General features: G+C 31.9%; 2 protein-coding genes and 1 long non-coding RNA gene across 3 annotated transcripts in view; 1 reads left to right on the top strand and 2 right to left on the bottom strand.

Annotated features, from left to right (window-relative positions):
- LOC127255404 (uncharacterized) overlaps nucleotides 1-17520 on the bottom strand; it is a 75834-nt gene that overhangs the window by 37232 nt on the left and 21082 nt on the right. The gene's annotated exons all lie outside the window — the stretch shown is intronic.
- LOC127255405 (paired amphipathic helix protein Sin3-like 4) lies at nucleotides 1006-6230 on the top strand. Its single transcript, XM_051280919.1, has 9 exons — nucleotides 1006-1234; nucleotides 1625-1786; nucleotides 1879-2059; nucleotides 2153-2257; nucleotides 2345-2583; nucleotides 3131-3196; nucleotides 3314-4551; nucleotides 5301-5438; nucleotides 5718-6230. The coding sequence occupies exons 1-5, from the start codon at nucleotides 1155-1157 to the stop codon at nucleotides 2468-2470; spliced, it is 654 nt and encodes a 217-aa protein (XP_051136876.1). The 5' UTR covers nucleotides 1006-1154; the 3' UTR covers nucleotides 2471-2583; nucleotides 3131-3196; nucleotides 3314-4551; nucleotides 5301-5438; nucleotides 5718-6230.
- LOC127255408 (uncharacterized) lies at nucleotides 11026-17116 on the bottom strand. Its single transcript, XR_007839623.1, has 4 exons — nucleotides 16348-17116; nucleotides 16142-16226; nucleotides 11362-11460; nucleotides 11026-11228 (listed from the first exon to the last, which is right to left on the bottom strand). It is a non-coding gene; the product is annotated as an uncharacterized LOC127255408 (long non-coding RNA).

Genomic DNA, 17520 nt, shown 5'->3' with positions numbered 1-17520 from the left:
TTTTTGCTTCTTTTTATTTTTGATTTGAAGATGTCTTATTACTTATTGCTATCTTACAGAGGATTATGTTTTTAGAAAGCTGAGGTTTGCATGGCAATTTGATCTCAGAGACGACTAAAGATACTGGTGAACTATTTTTTAGATGGAGGACACTATATAAACTTCAGAGGCATCTTCCATATTGTTGGACTTAAATTCTAACTCCCGCGTGATTTTCTGTGTGTATGTTCCGGTTTAACCCGATGCCTACTTGATTAAAATGCTTATGGAGTTGGTTCTTGATTCAATTAGTATGCCTAATGAATGGTTTTCGTGTTTATGGAGTTGCGAGCAACAGTTTTCGCAATATAAGTGCCCTAGATGCAATGTTGGGTATTGTTCACTATGTTGCTACAATGATCTATTATATTTATTTCATATGCTGCAAATGTTTTAAATTATACTCCCTCTCTCCCACATAATTTGTCCCTATTTTTTATTTTCGGCCGTTCCATATAATTGTCTTTTTTTCTAAAAATTAATTATACACTTTAATCATATTTTAAAATTTAAAATTTAATTTTTTTAATCTTAATTAAACTCTTTAGTTATCTTAATCTTAATTTATAATTATTTTTACTAATACATTTCTTCGTTACTTACTATTTATACTTTACCTAAATTCTCGTGTTTACACTCATATTACATAGAAAGAAGAGAGTATAATCTAATTAAATTATATAAATATAAGTATATATCTATATATATGTTTATTTTAAAATAAATTACGTTATATCATCTATTATTTTTATGTTAAAATTAATATTTTATTAATGATTAATAAAATTTTATTAAATATTTTTAATTTTTTTTTATTTATACAACACAAAAACGTAAAATTATTATATTTTTTATTTCCTCTTCTGTTTAACAAAAGCAAAAAAAAAAAAATAATTATTTCCCCTAAGCTCATTTCTCTTTCTTTATGTATTAAACAATGGTGCTGCTACAATTTTAATATTTTCTTTTGGACGTCTCTCCCTTCCACTAAAATCACTGCCCTGATACCCTCCCTCGTTTGAACCAAAGATACTATAATCACTCCTCCCTCCTCTTCCGCCGCCTCCAACTCCGCCTTCCTCTCTATTGCACTGTATTGAAGCGTGATCTTGGAAATGAAGGAGTCTGGAAACGACGGGTTCGTCGGTTCCGAAGACAAACTCCCCGCCGTGTCGCCGCCTCCCCCCGTCGAACCGTAAGTCTTTAATTTTTTTATTTTTATTTTTTGTTCTTTTTTTCGATTTAGATATTTTCATATTGTAAGCGATGATGATCCTACTGTCCAGTTATAGCATTCTTTATGAACTCATCAAATTGAGACGATTCGCACTCTTGATTATGGTTTCTACGGTTAAATAATCTCTGCATATCTTCTTTCTTAGTTTATGAGTTTTAAGGCATTGGGGATTAATTAATCGAAGGCTATTGATTTTTTTTTTTTTTTTTTTTTTTTCTAACAGTTACATGGTTTGACTTTGATGATGTGATAAATTTGAGATGTTGGTGAAGGAAATTTGATTCTCTTGATTGCCGTGAAGATCTTTGTTTTTTTGTCTTATGGATTTGTATTTTGGGGGAAACGAAGGTCTGTGCCGGTGGCTGCCGAGATTTCGACGGCAAGCAGCAAGCTGAAACTGGCAACAACAAATGCCTTAACTTACCTCAAGACTGTGAAGGAAACTTTTCAGGACAAGAAGGATAAGTATGGTGAATTTCTTGATGTCATGATAGGTTTTAGGGCTCAAAGGTAGAAGACGAAGTTTGTTCTTAATTTTTGCCTTTTCATTTACAAACTCCTCATCCACAGTCGGCTCAAATAGTTTTTGTGGTTATTTGCAGAATTCATATCGACGGCCTCATAGCCAAATTAAAGGAGCTATTTGAAGGTAATTGGGACCTAATTATGGGATTCAATGCCTTCTTGCCGAAAGGATGTGAAATCACACTCCCTGAGGATGAATCTCTGAAGAAGAAGCCAGTAGAATTCCGCAAAGCTATCAATTTCGTTAGAAAAATCAAGGTACATCAGCAAAGCCTTTCATTGCTACATACCTGTATTCATATCTAAAACTTCTCCAGAATTGAGTGAAAAGCTTTCAATTTTTAATTGCAGGCTAGATTTCAAGGCCATGTATATGATCATGTTTACAGATCACTCCTTGAAATTTTGAATATGTACAGAAGACCTAATAAATCCATAACGGAGATTTATGAGGAGGTATGCTATGATCACACTTCCTGGATGTTTTTTTTTATCAGAAGGAATATTATGCAAAAGCTATGAATTTGTGATGCTCGTTTGTAGGTTGAAGTTCTTTTCCGTGGACGCCATGACCTACTTGTTGAGTTCATGCATTTCTTGCCTGATCCTTTGGACACAAAGAATGTTGAGTATCTACCCAGAAACACTACTCGCCATGGGAATGATTGAAGCACTCCCGTGACCTCAGTAAGGACGATGCATGTTGAAAAGGAAGTCTCAAGCTTAAAATCATGATTGTCTACATTCTTGTCCAGTCCCCGGCTTGCTACGAAAAGCTACGAGTGAGCTATTAAACTACCTTATTATAATTATTATATTATTATAGGGTGTGTTTGTTTGGGGGTTGGATTTATGTTGGGATTTGATTAACAAAAATTTTGAATTAGCATAGCGGTATGATGTGATAAATAAGTGTTAATGCGATGTTTTGAATGTAAAATTGATTTTTAGTATAATATAAATAATAAAAAATATGTATGTTTTTAGGGGAAAAACTTTTAGTAAATAGTAGAAATCCGGTGAAAATTTCCAAACAAACACACCTATAGTATATTTTAACAATCTCAATTAATTTTCATGAAGTATAGGACAACAATAAATGTATGATATGTTGTTTGGGAAGAACATGAAGCTATAAGGAAGCAAAGGGATCATATGGCTTAGGAAGTCTACAAGAAAATGGAATCCACTTCTCATGTAACTAAGAAGTAATTGTAGCAATTTTATTTCAAATTCTTAATTTATATTTATATGTGGAAAAATTGAGCAAGTATATTTTATGTATAAATGAATGAATGTCATAATTCAATCAAATCAAATTATTTGCAGGTCATAAATGAGGCTATGCGGTGTGGGAATTTAGTCAAGTTTGTGTACCGTAACGCTATAAAAAATGTAAGAATTAATTAATTACTGCATTCATCTTTACTATATTCACTATTTTTACCATTATTTAAATAAATATATCGTAATTCTCTCTCTCTCTCTCTCTATATATATATATCTATGCAGAATATGTGATTCTTGAAGGATAGCAAGTGCTCCCTTTAATGCCGGCAACTCATTTGGAACATGTTATTAGGCTTGCATTAGAACAGAGATTGAAATATTCTTAACTACATCTTTGGCGAAAGTAGAGTAATAAATTTTACTATTGGACACCCAATCGGGGGTTTCTTGTTACTAAATTGATGTTTGCAATTGTGTTTGTTTTAGAATTTCAGAGACCGGTGATATGCTGATTGGCCCTGACTTGGCAATAAACATAAAGCTTTGCAATATAATAAACATGGATCCAGGATAACCGTTTTTTATTATTTATTTATTGGGATTCCAACAATGGTATATCATTTCGATTGAATGTTTTCGATATCTTATAATTGCATCATAGTTCATGAGAATTCAAATACAGGCAGACGAAGGCTGCCCTAAGTTACTCAAGAAAATATAGGGGAATAAGAGCTCTGAAATTAAGATCTTTGCACTAATGGTAAGTTGTTGCCCTCTCCACAATTACATTTTTCCAAGTTTGTTCATTTAGTGACCAGATCTTTCTCAGGTTGTGGCCTAATATCTAATAATGTTGTTCAATTGATAGAAGTATAAATTTTAATTAATATAACTAAATTCTTATCACGCTTTGATCAATTTTTTTCCAATGTTGTTTGCAAGGTAACTTTGTTCTGCACTGAATCCATAAGCAAAAACAAATAGTATTTACTTATGCTGCCACTCGGTCATAGTTACCTATATGTGTCTTGTGTTCTCATAGAATTCCTATTTAATTTAATATGTTGATATTCATTCAATGCCTGTAATTTTCCGAAGCCTTATCGCATTGTTTGGAGCCACCATTAAATAATAGGGGATGACCCAGAGACCGTATTCGAAGCCTTATCGCATTGTTTGGAGCAAACATGTTCTCCTCAATTCCAGCACATGGGCGGTTTGCAATTTGGCTTCAGCGTTATCGATGATATGATTTATCTTCTCTATCTCGGGAGATCTGCTTTAGTTTGCTTGCTTTGTGATATGCAGAAGTTACAGAAAGGAAAGAATTGAAGAACAAACTCAAGTCTGCTTTTATTTCATCATGTGTTGGGTACACGAGCAGCAATCCAAAGTTTGATCTTCCTTGGAAGCTATTGTCAATTTGGAGAAGATTTCTACGATGGAATACATACAGTAAAAGAAACAACGCCAAGATGAAGCCTAAAACTGAAAGGATCGGTGAGACTTTGATTAAAGAGGTATGATGATCTGTTTATCTTTTACCTCTTGCTCTCAAATATCGAAGATTCTATGAATGTTTTGCCGAGTACTCGACTGTGCCTACTTTCACTGCAACATGTTACGTATATATGGATGTATGTAATACACATAGGCATATTTGTGTCCTTTGCATCAATGTTTTGATATGATCAAAGAGCATGTTTTAGTTGAATTTGTTGTGTTTATGCAACAAATATGACCCATTTTTTATGGTGTTCTTGTTGCCATCCATTATGTGATGCCACATTTGTATTATGTTTTATAGTCTAGTCTGGATCCAAATTGGATTAGGATTTTAGAATTGGTAACATATGTAGAAATGAAGTTTTGTAGAGGTAGTAAACTGTAAATATAAATAAATAAATATATGATATGATATGGATAGTTTGCTGCAGCAAGGTTTTGGTTTTACTGTTTGAATTTCTAGATTTTTGGTTTGTACTTTTTAATTTCAATCCTAGTTTTGGTTTCGACAGCATTTAAACTTGATTTGACTTGTCATTTTACATTTATTTATTTTTATTTTTTAATTTCCTATTTATTTAGATGGTTAATTGAAGGTAAATACCTACATCATCAAAAACTTCTTTAAAATTCTCCAATCTTATTTTATTTCCCTAAAACTCCCCCCTCATATAACTATATTTCTTTTAACACTAAATTTACATTTTTAACCTTGTACAAAATATTAATTCACAAAATTACCAAACTTATTCAAAATGTGTAGCCTGCCTGAATTCTCTTATCCTAACTGGGTTTGTTCGACATAAACCTCCACCACCGTTGTCGCCACCTCGCCGTCGTCGCCACTCGCCTACCTCGCCCGCTGTTCACCCACCCCTGCCCACAATGACTTCCTGCAAAAGTATGTTCATGTTATTCTCTAATTTTAATTTGATTTTGTAGTATTATTTTTTAAAATTGTATTCTATATGTTTTTATTTATTCATGTAATTATTTGGTTTGATTATTTATGTTAAAAATATTCAAAATGTCATCAAAATTTGTTTGTTTGTTTGTTTGTTTTATCTCAATTGTATTTTTTGCATTGGTAATAATTTTGTGTGTTTGTTAAATAGAATAAATTAATTTTTTATATTAAAAATCTTCAATTTGTTGAATACATATTGACTTATGTTTGTAGGAAATCTACGAAGAAAGAAGATAGTAATTGAAGAAAAATAATAAGAAATAGTTGATGATTATCGGGTAATCATTGCGAAATATATTTTGAGTGCGGCGAAGTCCTGTTAGTAGGACCAAGTTGGGTGCATTGGTGGTTTAGTTTTCAGCATTGTATATATTGTAAATATTTTATTCTCGTTGATTAAATATTAGAGCTAAATTGTTTGTGGTCTTTACTTGTGTTTCAATTTGATTTAGTAGTGCATAGAAAGATTACCATGAATAACTGAGAAATTTGTCACCGAGTCCACTAGAAACTATGATATTACCTCTGAAAAAATATGATGTTATAAGCTAAAAAATTCACAAATATACGGTTTTGAAATTTACTATTTTTTGCGGAAACACGAAAACATGCTATGTTTCTGCCAAAAACAGATGTTTTCTTGGCCAATACCTGCTGTTTTTGGCAGAAACACAACATGTTTCCGCGAGTGTTTTCGCGAGAGTAGTTCAACTTAGGTAAAAAATTACCTATTTTCAGCGGAAACGAGAGAGTTCACGGAAATATCCTGATTTCCGTTGAAAATAAGATTTTTTTGGCACGGAAGGTAATAAATTTGGATTAGACATTTTTTTCATTCTTTTATTGGAATTAAGATGATCTTTTTATTGTCATTCTTTGTATATACAGTAAAAAATATCAACAATGTATTAAAATACACTAACCTTAAAATTTTTATAAACAACTTAGATAGAAAATTTTTACCAATAATGTACTATTTCAAGTGTAAAGAGTACCCGTTTGTAGTGAAAATTTTATACGAAAACCCCCGCGCATGCGTCAATGAGATTGGTGAAATAAATTTTTATTTACTTATTTATTTAAATTTTGAATTATAAGGGCATGTAGGTAATTAATATAATTTTTTTTATATAACTACGAATTTGCCGATTATTCGATTGTGCCTATGTATATAGATGTGTATTTTAAATATATATATATATATGCATATTATATATACTTGTGTTGTTTTTTATGGGATCAAAAGAGCATGTTTTAGTTGAGTTTGTTGTGTTTTGATTCTACGTTGCTCTCTGTTTTCGATTGGTAGTTCTGTAATGTCACATTTTGTAATTATTATTTATAAAAGTAATTTAAGATTAATAATTCCTAAATTAATAGGTTTTATTCCAAAATTTTCAACCTCAATTTATGAATTTTCTTTTTTTTTTTTATAGGACATAACTAAAATCATATTTCTTACCATATTTTTTAACAATGTTTTATATTATATTTTTAATAATTAATGTAAAATCTAAATAATATACACACATTACAAAAAATTTAAAATAATATAAACAATAAACAAGACAAAACAAAAAGATCAAATAAAATAAGTAAATTGAATCTTAAATCCAACTTCAAATTCGTTTTCGCTATTAAGTTTTTTGATCCCGCATGCTGGAGCCAAGTTGCCGGTGTTCGTCGCAAACCGTCAAAGTCAAAAAGTTGACATTTGCTTTCTCCCATTTCGTTCTCACTCCCCATCGATTCTTAAATAATTTGGGCAAAGCTTCCGCTCGAGTTTCAAGTTGACATGGATGACTCGAGAAAGAGACCGTGGCGTCGACGAGGCTGAAAGTCGGGAAAACCAACTCTATACAATTTCCCTGCGTGCCGAAGAAAGTCCTTGTGTTCAACAACAGAAAGTTTCTTTTGACTAAATGACTATTTTTTAAAATACTTTGTAAGAGGGTTTTACTATTTGTCAATCCCATGACTATAAATGAGGGGTTACATTCCCGTAGTTAATATGACTTAAATTGCATGTAATTTTTGTCATGCATGATATTTGTTATGGGTATTTATGTTGAACAAAAAAAAAATGCTAACATGATTAAGGATGTTTGTATTGATGTTGTAGTTCATTCTTTTGAGTTATATCTTCTAAGAATGTGTATATGATGAGTATGTTTTTTTTTTTTTTTTTTTTTTTTTTTTTTGTGATTGGAAAGATCAAGAGTTTTATATATATAAATAAATAAGAAAATAATTACAAAAGCACCGGGCATATCCGGAAAATTCTCAAAAACTCGAAGCTCAACAAGCATTGGTCAATGGTCGAAAAATGATGATAGAAAATGGGTCTCAAGTCCAACCACATCACTAAGAGATAAGAAAATAAATAAACTGCCCAGCAAGCCTGATTAAATTAAAAGCTGGAGGCATCAGCTTGTATCCCTGGTCGTCTGCTGTCCGATGGAGTATAAAATTCTGAAACAGCATGCCTTAATCTTGTCGACAGAAATCCCCGGTTCAAACGCAAAATGCTCCATGATCCTTTTTTTCCTAGCATTCCATAAATAATAAATTGTAGCCGCAAAACCTAGGCCGAAGAATCTGAACAGTAGGATCACGATCACTTGAGCTTCGGATCCAAGAAGCCGCCAAATCCAGCGATGAGAGAGAGGGTGGGGCTCGGATCCACTCGCAAATTCTCTTCCACACCTGGGATGAGAAAGAGCATTCGAAGAAAAGGTGCTGAATGTTTTCAGGGCAGTTCCTGCATAAGACACATGTGGGGTCAATATCAAAGAAAGATAAGCGATCTTTTGTCTTTAATTTCCCCGACACCGCAAGCCATAGAATAAAAGAATGTTTCGGGAGGATAGGAAAGTCCCAAATAGGCTTGAAGAAAGACCAACTGCTCCCCCGAGGTCTGAAACAGTCATAGGCTGCAGCAGTGCCACCATTACCATGGCGAAACCATGACTCAAGAGCAGCCTGGGCTTGATTAGAACTCCCAATAAGCATCGACAATTTATCCCTGATTTTTATGATTGTTTTGAAGAAATAGGAATGCTGCGAGGTAGCCGAGGCCTGCCAAATATTTTGAGTGCATAAATATTTGTGATGAATCCATTTCACCCAAAGAAAAGCTTTATCGGAGTTAAGGATCCAAATAAAGTTAGCAAGAAGAGTCAAATTTCAATCGGCAAGAGAGCACAGTCCCAAGCCCCCTTCATCCTTCGGTTTGCAGATATTTGACCAAGAAGAGCCAAATAGTATGTTGTTATTCTATTTGGTAGTGACAGTTTACTTTTGAAAATATGATAGATATGTTGTTGTTCAATTTAGCAATATATGCTATGCAATTTCGATAGATATGCTAATTGTTTTATGTGAAGATGATGGTTGGGACTTCTTTTATTTTTTTGAAAATATAATACTTCTATTGCTATACTAGTTAGCTATATGCTACATATAAATATGCTAATTCAGTAATGATAAGATAATGAAATATAATTTTATGAACGTGTCATTATTCATTTTATGATACGTCTTGTTTTCTATTTATAATTTAATTTTGAATAAAATGACGATGCATGTATGAAATGAATTTCAACGTCAACTTTGCAGGACACATTGTACGTATTTCATGTCTCTTTTTCATTATAGTCATATGTCAAAGCAACAACATCTTTTGAGTAATGTGTTTTTTAGTGATCAATTTTACTTCTTTTTTTTGTAACCCGCCCTGTTGCAACAATTATGGATGTATTGCACCTGGTGAGGACCTTCATTAAACTTTTTTTGCATCCGTGTACTGCAGAATCACGACTATGTGCTTATTGACAATATTATGTGTACTCACCGTCCGGGCATAGAAAGGATGGACAAAAAGACAATATTATGTGTACTCACCGTCCGGGCATAGAAAGGATGTTTTTTGTCCAATCATTATCTGTTCAACCAAGATGATGCTCATTGTTGTGTAATATGATGCGTGAAGATATATAATATGATTTCTATTACAAACCAAAATATTGTCAATCCAACAATCACTATATAGTTTATCGAATTTTTTTTTCTTGTTTTTCTAGCTCTTATTGGAATAATAATTTTTTTTGAATTATTTGGATTAAAATTGTTGAGAAATACTTTTGTAATTAGAATTATCGATTAAAGCTCCAAAATCTAGGATAAATGATTATATTTCTTTAAATTAAGAATAATTTATAGCTATGAGCAATAAAATCAATATTTTTTTTAAAAAAAAATCATACATAAATAGTTTTTTATTAATTAAATAATTAAATTAGATTGGAATTTGGATTACAATTTTAAAAAATGAACAAAAATAACATATTATTATTTTTCATCAATTAAATTACTTTATCAATAATTTTTAAATGTCGTCGAAAAAAATAAGTTGCAGAAATGCTTCAACAAATATGATGCCCATCATCTTTTTTTCTTGAATATTTGATTTGTGAGAAGATATTACATTATCGATTTTGTTTTTTTCTCGTGCAAAGCTAGGAATAATTTTTTTATTCAAACTGAATAAAAAGTTAGGAGAAAGTAATTAAATTTGTTTTAATAATAAAAAAAAAACTCATATACCACTTCACAATTTTAGGGTAAATGATTCAATTTCCTTAAATTAAGAACATATTATATTAATATATAAATAAAAAAAATCCAACAATTTCCTAAAATTCGGATATAACTTGATGCTTGTTAACTTATAATTGAATCAAATTAAATTATGATTTTAAAAAACTACCAAATTAAGATTCTTACATTTTTTGTAAATTAAAATTTTGTAGTCAATATTTCCCAAGAATAGTTGAAAAAATAAATCATAAAAAACATTCCAATAAAAATGATGTTGACAAAAAAAATTTGGTTGGATTTTAACGGTTGCAAAGCTGTTTGTTGTATTGACAAAAAATAATGTTTGAAAATTGTAGTGAAAAAATTAAATGTATATTATATATAAGATTTAACATATAATGCATTTCAAATCGTACTATAGTTACTTTATAAATAACAATTTACCGAGATTAAGGATTTTCTTAGTGTAGTCTTTATTCACATCATATGATATTAAGCGTTGGGTACAAACTCAAATCCCACATTGGAATATTTAAAGAAAATCTAACACCTTACAAGTCTCACATGAACTCCAATAGTATAAAATCTTTTTGGATGAAGTCTAAAAATGAAATTTTGTCAGAATTTTTTTTATGACATTTTTTCGTAACAAAAAATATGGAACAAAAGTCAAATCACCATTTGTTATGAAAATTACCGTAACAAAAAAATCGGTACAAAAGTCATTTCTACCTAAGATAAAGTTTTTGTTGCAACAAAAAGTAATACAATTAATACACTCAGCTGCACAACAAATAACTAAAACCATAATTTTATTATAATAAATTTTGAAATCCTTAATGAACCCTACAAAATTACGTCAATCAAACAACGTTCATAGACATGACAAAAGTACTAATATAATTGCCAACAGTACTTTAAATCATACTCAACTACAACCGTGTCGTATACCAACCTGATAGTCAAGTAATATACGATCCCCAAATTAAAAATATAATACATAAACAAATCAATCTAGTACCAAACAGTAATACTATTTTAATGCCAACTAAGAACGACTAATAAAGACGACCAAGCTCGTTGATCGTAGAATCACAAAGAAAGCAATCAAGGTTGGCGGACCAGCTGCAATGAGTTTTCAAGATAGATAAGAATTTATTATTGCAATTGAAATCATGTAGTTCCCCCCAAAAAATAAAACCACTAAAAAAATATGTACATTCTTGTACGTACACACAATGTTATATTTGTCAAGTACCTCAGCAATGATCTTTGTTCTAGCATTTTTTGGAAGTATAAGTGGAGTTTTCGGAACCATAACATCCGTGACAAAGACTTTAAAAATTGGTAGTATCACCTACATAAATACAGAAACTTGTGCTAGTTACAACGAAAAAAAAAAAAAAAAACATTTGTAAACAAATTTATTAATACATGTGAATTGCAAACTTATTATCAACATACAAAAGTAAACAACATATCCTGATATATATAAATAAATCATGAATATAGTGGCAAACTAAATTCGTATTACAATAAAAAAATAAAAAAAAAAAAAAATCCGTCAAATTGTTGTTCGGACGATATCTTAAATAAGCATATAACAATTGCTAGAGTGGATTATAAAACAAATCAAAAGATGAAAAGGCGATAATTGGATTATGTAAGCTGAATCTCATATCATACATCTAGACATTAATTTGTGAAAACATCATTATAAAATCAATGCACCAAGTTTCCTATATGAGAAAGAATGTGCTAACAAAGAGTGTTTTATCAAAATGCTTGCCCACATATGCAACTCACTAGGAAGAATGTGCTAACAAAGAGTGTTTTATCAAAATGCTTGCCCACATATGCAACTCACTAGGTTGCAACCACCATTCTTCTCAATGGTCGGAAGCAAAATACGACTCCAAAAGAAATCGATCAAATTTTTCTGCTAAATTAGGATCACCCACACTAAATCGAATTCCAGCAATTGCAAGTCAGCAAGATGCAGAAATTAATTAAATGCTGAAAATTTACAGCCGGCGAAGTTGAAAGCACGATGGGCTTACATGTTTGACGTTTCCGTTCAAGAGGCCATGGTAGCTAAAAATCCGATAACAACAAGGACATTGTATAATAATGATTGTACAAGAATTCTCACGATGTGAAGGATTGTACAATACAAAACAAACTTCTGTATAAGAAGAATTTATAGAATCCAAATTTTACGAAAATCATTTATAATATACTTCAGAACGCATCTGCTACTTTTTTCCCTTTTCTCTCTAATGTCATTCATATCTCGGAGTGAAATCGCAATGTTCCAAGTCCTGAATAACATGATTCTTTCCCAGTATTTTTTGTCAATCATTCATAACTGCAAATATACTTAGTAGAAAGCATAACTGCATATATTCCATGACCATCTGCCACAATAATAAAAATAAGTGTTTAAGTTTCTAAGAATTGTAGAAATCAATATTAGCCAAAAACAACTAAACAAAGGATATATAATATGGAGTGATAAGGATCACCTCTTCCCCGCTTTGGTGTTAAGTCAATAGGCTTTACTTTGTAGAATCTCTTTACCCCACGAGGCTTCTATGAAGGGGGAGAAATCACTGCATTGTGAATGAAAGTAGTCTACTTTTGCCCCTCATTACAACTTTGCAAAATCTTTGATGACTAGCAATACTTGAAATTTTTCATAAATTTCTTTGATTTCTTATTTATTTTCTTCGATATTGGATATACAGATTTTGACATGCTTTTTGCCTATGATGTTTTCTAAACTGACGACAACGTAAATTTCTTCATTCTTTGTGACATAGGGATATGATCCCCATCGTCTTCTTGTTTAATTTCAGACAGATGATGGTTTCTGAACTGACGACAACATAAATTTCTTCATTCTTGGTGACATAAGGACATGATCCTCATCATCTTCTTCTTTAATTTCATATTTAAATGATGAAGATCATTCAGATATCTTGGTCTTTGTTTTTGTATTTTATACAAGATTGGCTTCTTTTAGCTGAAGCATTATTTCTTGTGAAAACTAAGGTTTCATTATCCTCATCCATATCATCCATCAACTTTGATTTATCATATGCTTTGACATATATTAGTACGTGGTGTACCTAAGCATAATATATCAACAATAACCATAAGGAAGTTGAACGTTAGAATAAATATTTTTACTAACATAAAGAAGTTGCACTGAAGTTTTTCATAACTTAAATATATTGCTATTTGCTTTCTACTCTTAAAATTAACCAAACTTTACCCTCCTAAGTTGGAACTTAGAAACATATAATTTCATTAGAAAGCAAACGGACAAATGACAAGAGCCCCTTAATGTGAAAAATCATTGGATTTGTTTGATGTTTTTGCATATATATTCGACCCCACCAGGACACTTTTCACAATCAAGACTCAGCCCTTTAACTTTCTGATGTGACCATCATGACGGAATTGCACCACAAGTCCCAAGGACCATAAGGCGAGGAGCATTTTACAAGGCATTGGACCTCCCCTAAATTGCTATGCCTAATTGAAGGGATCCCATGAATCAATATCCCCTAAATAGATGAATTCCACAGATCAAGGGATTACTAATAATCATGAGATTGCCATGAATTATGGGTCAATAATACTAAATAAGGTTGATTATAATAAATATCTCATATGTGATTTTATTTCCTTTAATAGTGTACTTTCTTGTTTTAATTTTACATGGTTCCTCTATAAAAGGTCCCATAATCATCATTGTAAGAACAATACACTAAACCATGATATTTTCTTATAAAATTTATTTGCTTTCAAGAGTGATTCTTGCTAGCTTGATTATTCGAGATTGTGCGATGCAATCCTCGGTAATCTTTCAAAATCGGGTTGTTTTCGAGTGATTCGAGACAGTTCGTCGCCTCTCAATCGGTGCTGGACCGCTTGTTGCGTCAACTCCATTCCTTGATTGGTTTAGAGATCTTGTGTTGCGTGCTGCCTAGTTCTCACGTGGTGCTAATCCGATCAACCATGTGGATCGAGAATCCAGATTATCCTTCCTTATTCCTTGTTGGTTTAGAGATTTTGTGTTGCGTGTTGCTTAGTTCTCACGTGGTGCCTATCCGATCAATCTTGTGAATCAAGAAACCAAAGTATCCTTCTATCTATATCCTCTTCATCTCTATTTCTTCCACCAAATTCCGCATCTTTCTATTTATTTATTTCCTGTGGTTTGCGAGTTTCCGAATCCTTCGGTTGCGCTCGCATCATCTGGTATCAGAGCTAGTTGATACAATCTCTTGATCGATATCACGGTTCATATTTGAAAAAAAAAAGTCAAAAAAAAGGCAAAAAATAATCCAAAAAAAAAGAAAAAAAAATCCGAAAGAAAAAAAAAACAAAGAAGAAAAAAAAGTTACAAAAAAAAAAAAATTGGCATGAGAATATTTTGAAATGAACGGTTGATGGAACAACCTTTTGAAGAGGGAGGAGATGATGTGACCATCATGACGGAATTGCACCACAAGTCCCAAGGACCATAAGGCCAGGAGCATTTTACAAGGCATTGGACCTCCCCTAAATTGCTATGCCTAATTGAAGGGATCCCATGAATCAATATCCCCTAAATAGATGAATTCCACAGATCAAGGGATTACTAATAATCATGAGATTGCCATGAATTATGGGTCAATAATACTAAATAAGGTTGATTATAATAAATATCTCATATGTGATTTTATTTCCTTTAATAGTGTACTTTCTTATTTTAATTTTACATGGTTCCTCTATAAAAGGTCCCATAATCATCATTGTAAGAACAATACACTAAACCATGATATTTTCTTATAAAATTTATTTGCTTTCAAGAGTGATTCTTGCTAGCTTGATTATTCGAGATTGTGCGATGCAATCCTCGGTAATCTTTCAAAATCGGGTTGTTTTCGAGTGATTCGAGACAGTTCGTCGCCTCTCAATCGGTGCTGGACCGCTTGTTGCGTCAACTCCATTCCTTGATTGGTTTAGAGATCTTGTGTTGCGTGCTGCCTAGTTCTCACGTGGTGCTAATCCGACCAACCATGTGGATCGAGAATCCAGATTATCCTTCTTTATTCCTTGTTGGTTTAGAGATTTTGTGTTGCGTGTTGCTTAGTTCTCACGTGGTGCCTATCCGATCAATCTTGTGAATCAAGAAACCAAAGTATCCTTTTATCTATATCCGCTTCATCTCTCTTTCTTCCACCAAATTCCGCATCTTTCTATTTCTTTATTTCCTGTGGTTTGCGAGTTTCCGAATCCTTCGGTTGCGCTCGCATCACTTTCCCTCTACTTTATGGACACAAAAATTAAAAAATTATCTTTACACAATAAGGTATTGTTACTACATACAGATTCTAACAAAGAAAACTCACAACCAAGAGCATATGCATATATATATATATATACATACAATCCAAAAACCACTTATTACTCCGATACTTTATCACTAAATTTAATCAACAAATAACCTTTATACTTAAAGCACAAACAATCAACCATGTATATATATAAAATATTTTTGCACTATCAATAACTTGTTAACTTTGTATAAATATGAACAACTGAACACATTGTATACTTTTTCAATCTAAAACGTTTATTATATAGACTCAAAACATAAGCATTATCATCCACTCATTTAGATATTTGATTAAAACGGACTCAAAATAGGTTCAATAAATAAATACTTGTATGCGAGTAATTGTGCATGTAACTAGATGCACTATTTTGGGTAATTATGCAATTGTTAATGGCACTACTAACAAAAAGAAAATCATATATGCATTAGAAAATACAATAAGTTAAGAAGCTAAAACTCACTTTGTGTTACTAAAAATGGAGAGTTGTAAAAAATTTAATTAAAGATGGATACAATTATATATGCTCGAATGAATAAACCATATAATTGTAACTAAAATAAATCTGGATCGAACAACAAATGTCTTAATTCATGAAATTCATAAAATCATATTTAAAATTTTCAAAATGCCAAAAAAATTCCTTACCAATTAACTTAGAATTATGGCATTCTCTTGTTGTCTTCAAGGATTCCCTGATAGCTTCGAGCTCCGAACCCTCATGTGCACATATCTACAAGAAAGAAACCATCATCAACAATAGAAGCCGGTGGGGGATTTGTGCGGCACCTTTCGGGGATTTGGACGGAGGAGGTGAAATCAATTGTGGGAAGGAGAAGAGAGGGGGAGCAAACCTGGGCGGTTGACAATGGTTGAGATCGGCGGCAGGCGCGATGGACAGAGACTTCGATGTTTCGATGATTACTCTACGCATAGTTTATCGGTCACATTAATAATCATTGAAGTGCAGAAGCAGAATGGATAACCGAAGCAGGGAAGCAGATGGGTGAAGAAGAAGGAGAAAGATGAAGGAAAAAAAGAAAAAAGAAAAAAGAGAGAATGGCTAAATGGGAGATGGAGAAGAAGAAGAAGAAATAGAAAGAACTTGTGGGCGACCGTTGTGGATGTGGCTGGTGGATGACAACATCGGTCGGATTTGGGGATAGGGACGGGGTGAAGGGGAAGAGAGAAGGGAGTGAGCAGCGGTATGTATATTTTTAGGGTTAATTCATAACTGAATTGAAAATGTATTATTTTATTTTATTTTTTTAAAATATACTTTGCTTTATTTAAAAATTAATAATAATTAATTTAAGGGTAAACTGTTTTTTGTCCCGTAATTTGACCTCTTTATCATTTTAGTCCCGTAAATGGAGCCTATCGCAAACTAGTCCCACGCGGGCATCTTCGGCGCCGGAGGACTAAAACAGCGAAAATTTTTCACTTATGGGACTAATTTGCGACATACTCCATTTACGGGACTAAAATGATAAAGGGGTTTAGTTACGGGACTAAAAAAACAGTTTACCCTTAATTTTATTATTTGTTAACGTAGTATTTGCTTCATAATTATTTTTAGTATAAAATTATATATAACTTTATAGGAGTATAAATGTTATGGTGAATTTTTTGTAACAAAATTTTTTTTGTTACGGTAAATTTGTTAACTAATAATATCATTTGTCACGGATCAATTGTTAGGGTCATTACATTTATTTATCTTTTGTTACAGAGTAATACACGTAACAAATATATTTTCAAGACGATATTCCGTAATAATTGTAATTGTTACTAATAAATTATCGAAACAAATAAAATATAGAACGTTGACCAAATTAATTTTTTTTGTTACGATAAATTTCATAACTAAAACTACTTTTTATTATAGATCTATAGTTACCGACATTATAACTGCTACAAAAATTAAGTTTATTGGTAGTGTATCATACTAATGTTGAGTTGACCCAGTCCTAACATTGGATGGTAAAGTGGTTTGGGTGACATTGGACGTTGATTGTGGTGGTAGG

This window comes from Andrographis paniculata, unplaced genomic scaffold (assembly GCF_009805555.1).
Source record: "Andrographis paniculata isolate CXL003 unplaced genomic scaffold, ASM980555v1 Contig54END, whole genome shotgun sequence".
Taxonomy (NCBI): Eukaryota; Viridiplantae; Streptophyta; class Magnoliopsida; order Lamiales; family Acanthaceae; genus Andrographis; species Andrographis paniculata.
Note: the sequence above shows the minus strand (reverse complement) of the source record. Positions and strands in the feature narration are given on the sequence as shown.

Bases quoted from the DNA above. Each gene is read 5' to 3' on its own strand.
- LOC127255405 (XM_051280919.1), top strand. From the start codon at position 1,155: ATGAAGGAGTCTGGAAACGACGGGTTCGTCGGTTCCGAAGACAAACTC. The intron at 1,235-1,624 runs GTAAGTCTTTAA...GGGGAAACGAAG, and splicing joins CCGCCTCCCCCCGTCGAACC to GTCTGTGCCGGTGGCTGCCG. The intron at 2,258-2,344 runs GTATGCTATGAT...GCTCGTTTGTAG, and splicing joins TAACGGAGATTTATGAGGAG to GTTGAAGTTCTTTTCCGTGG.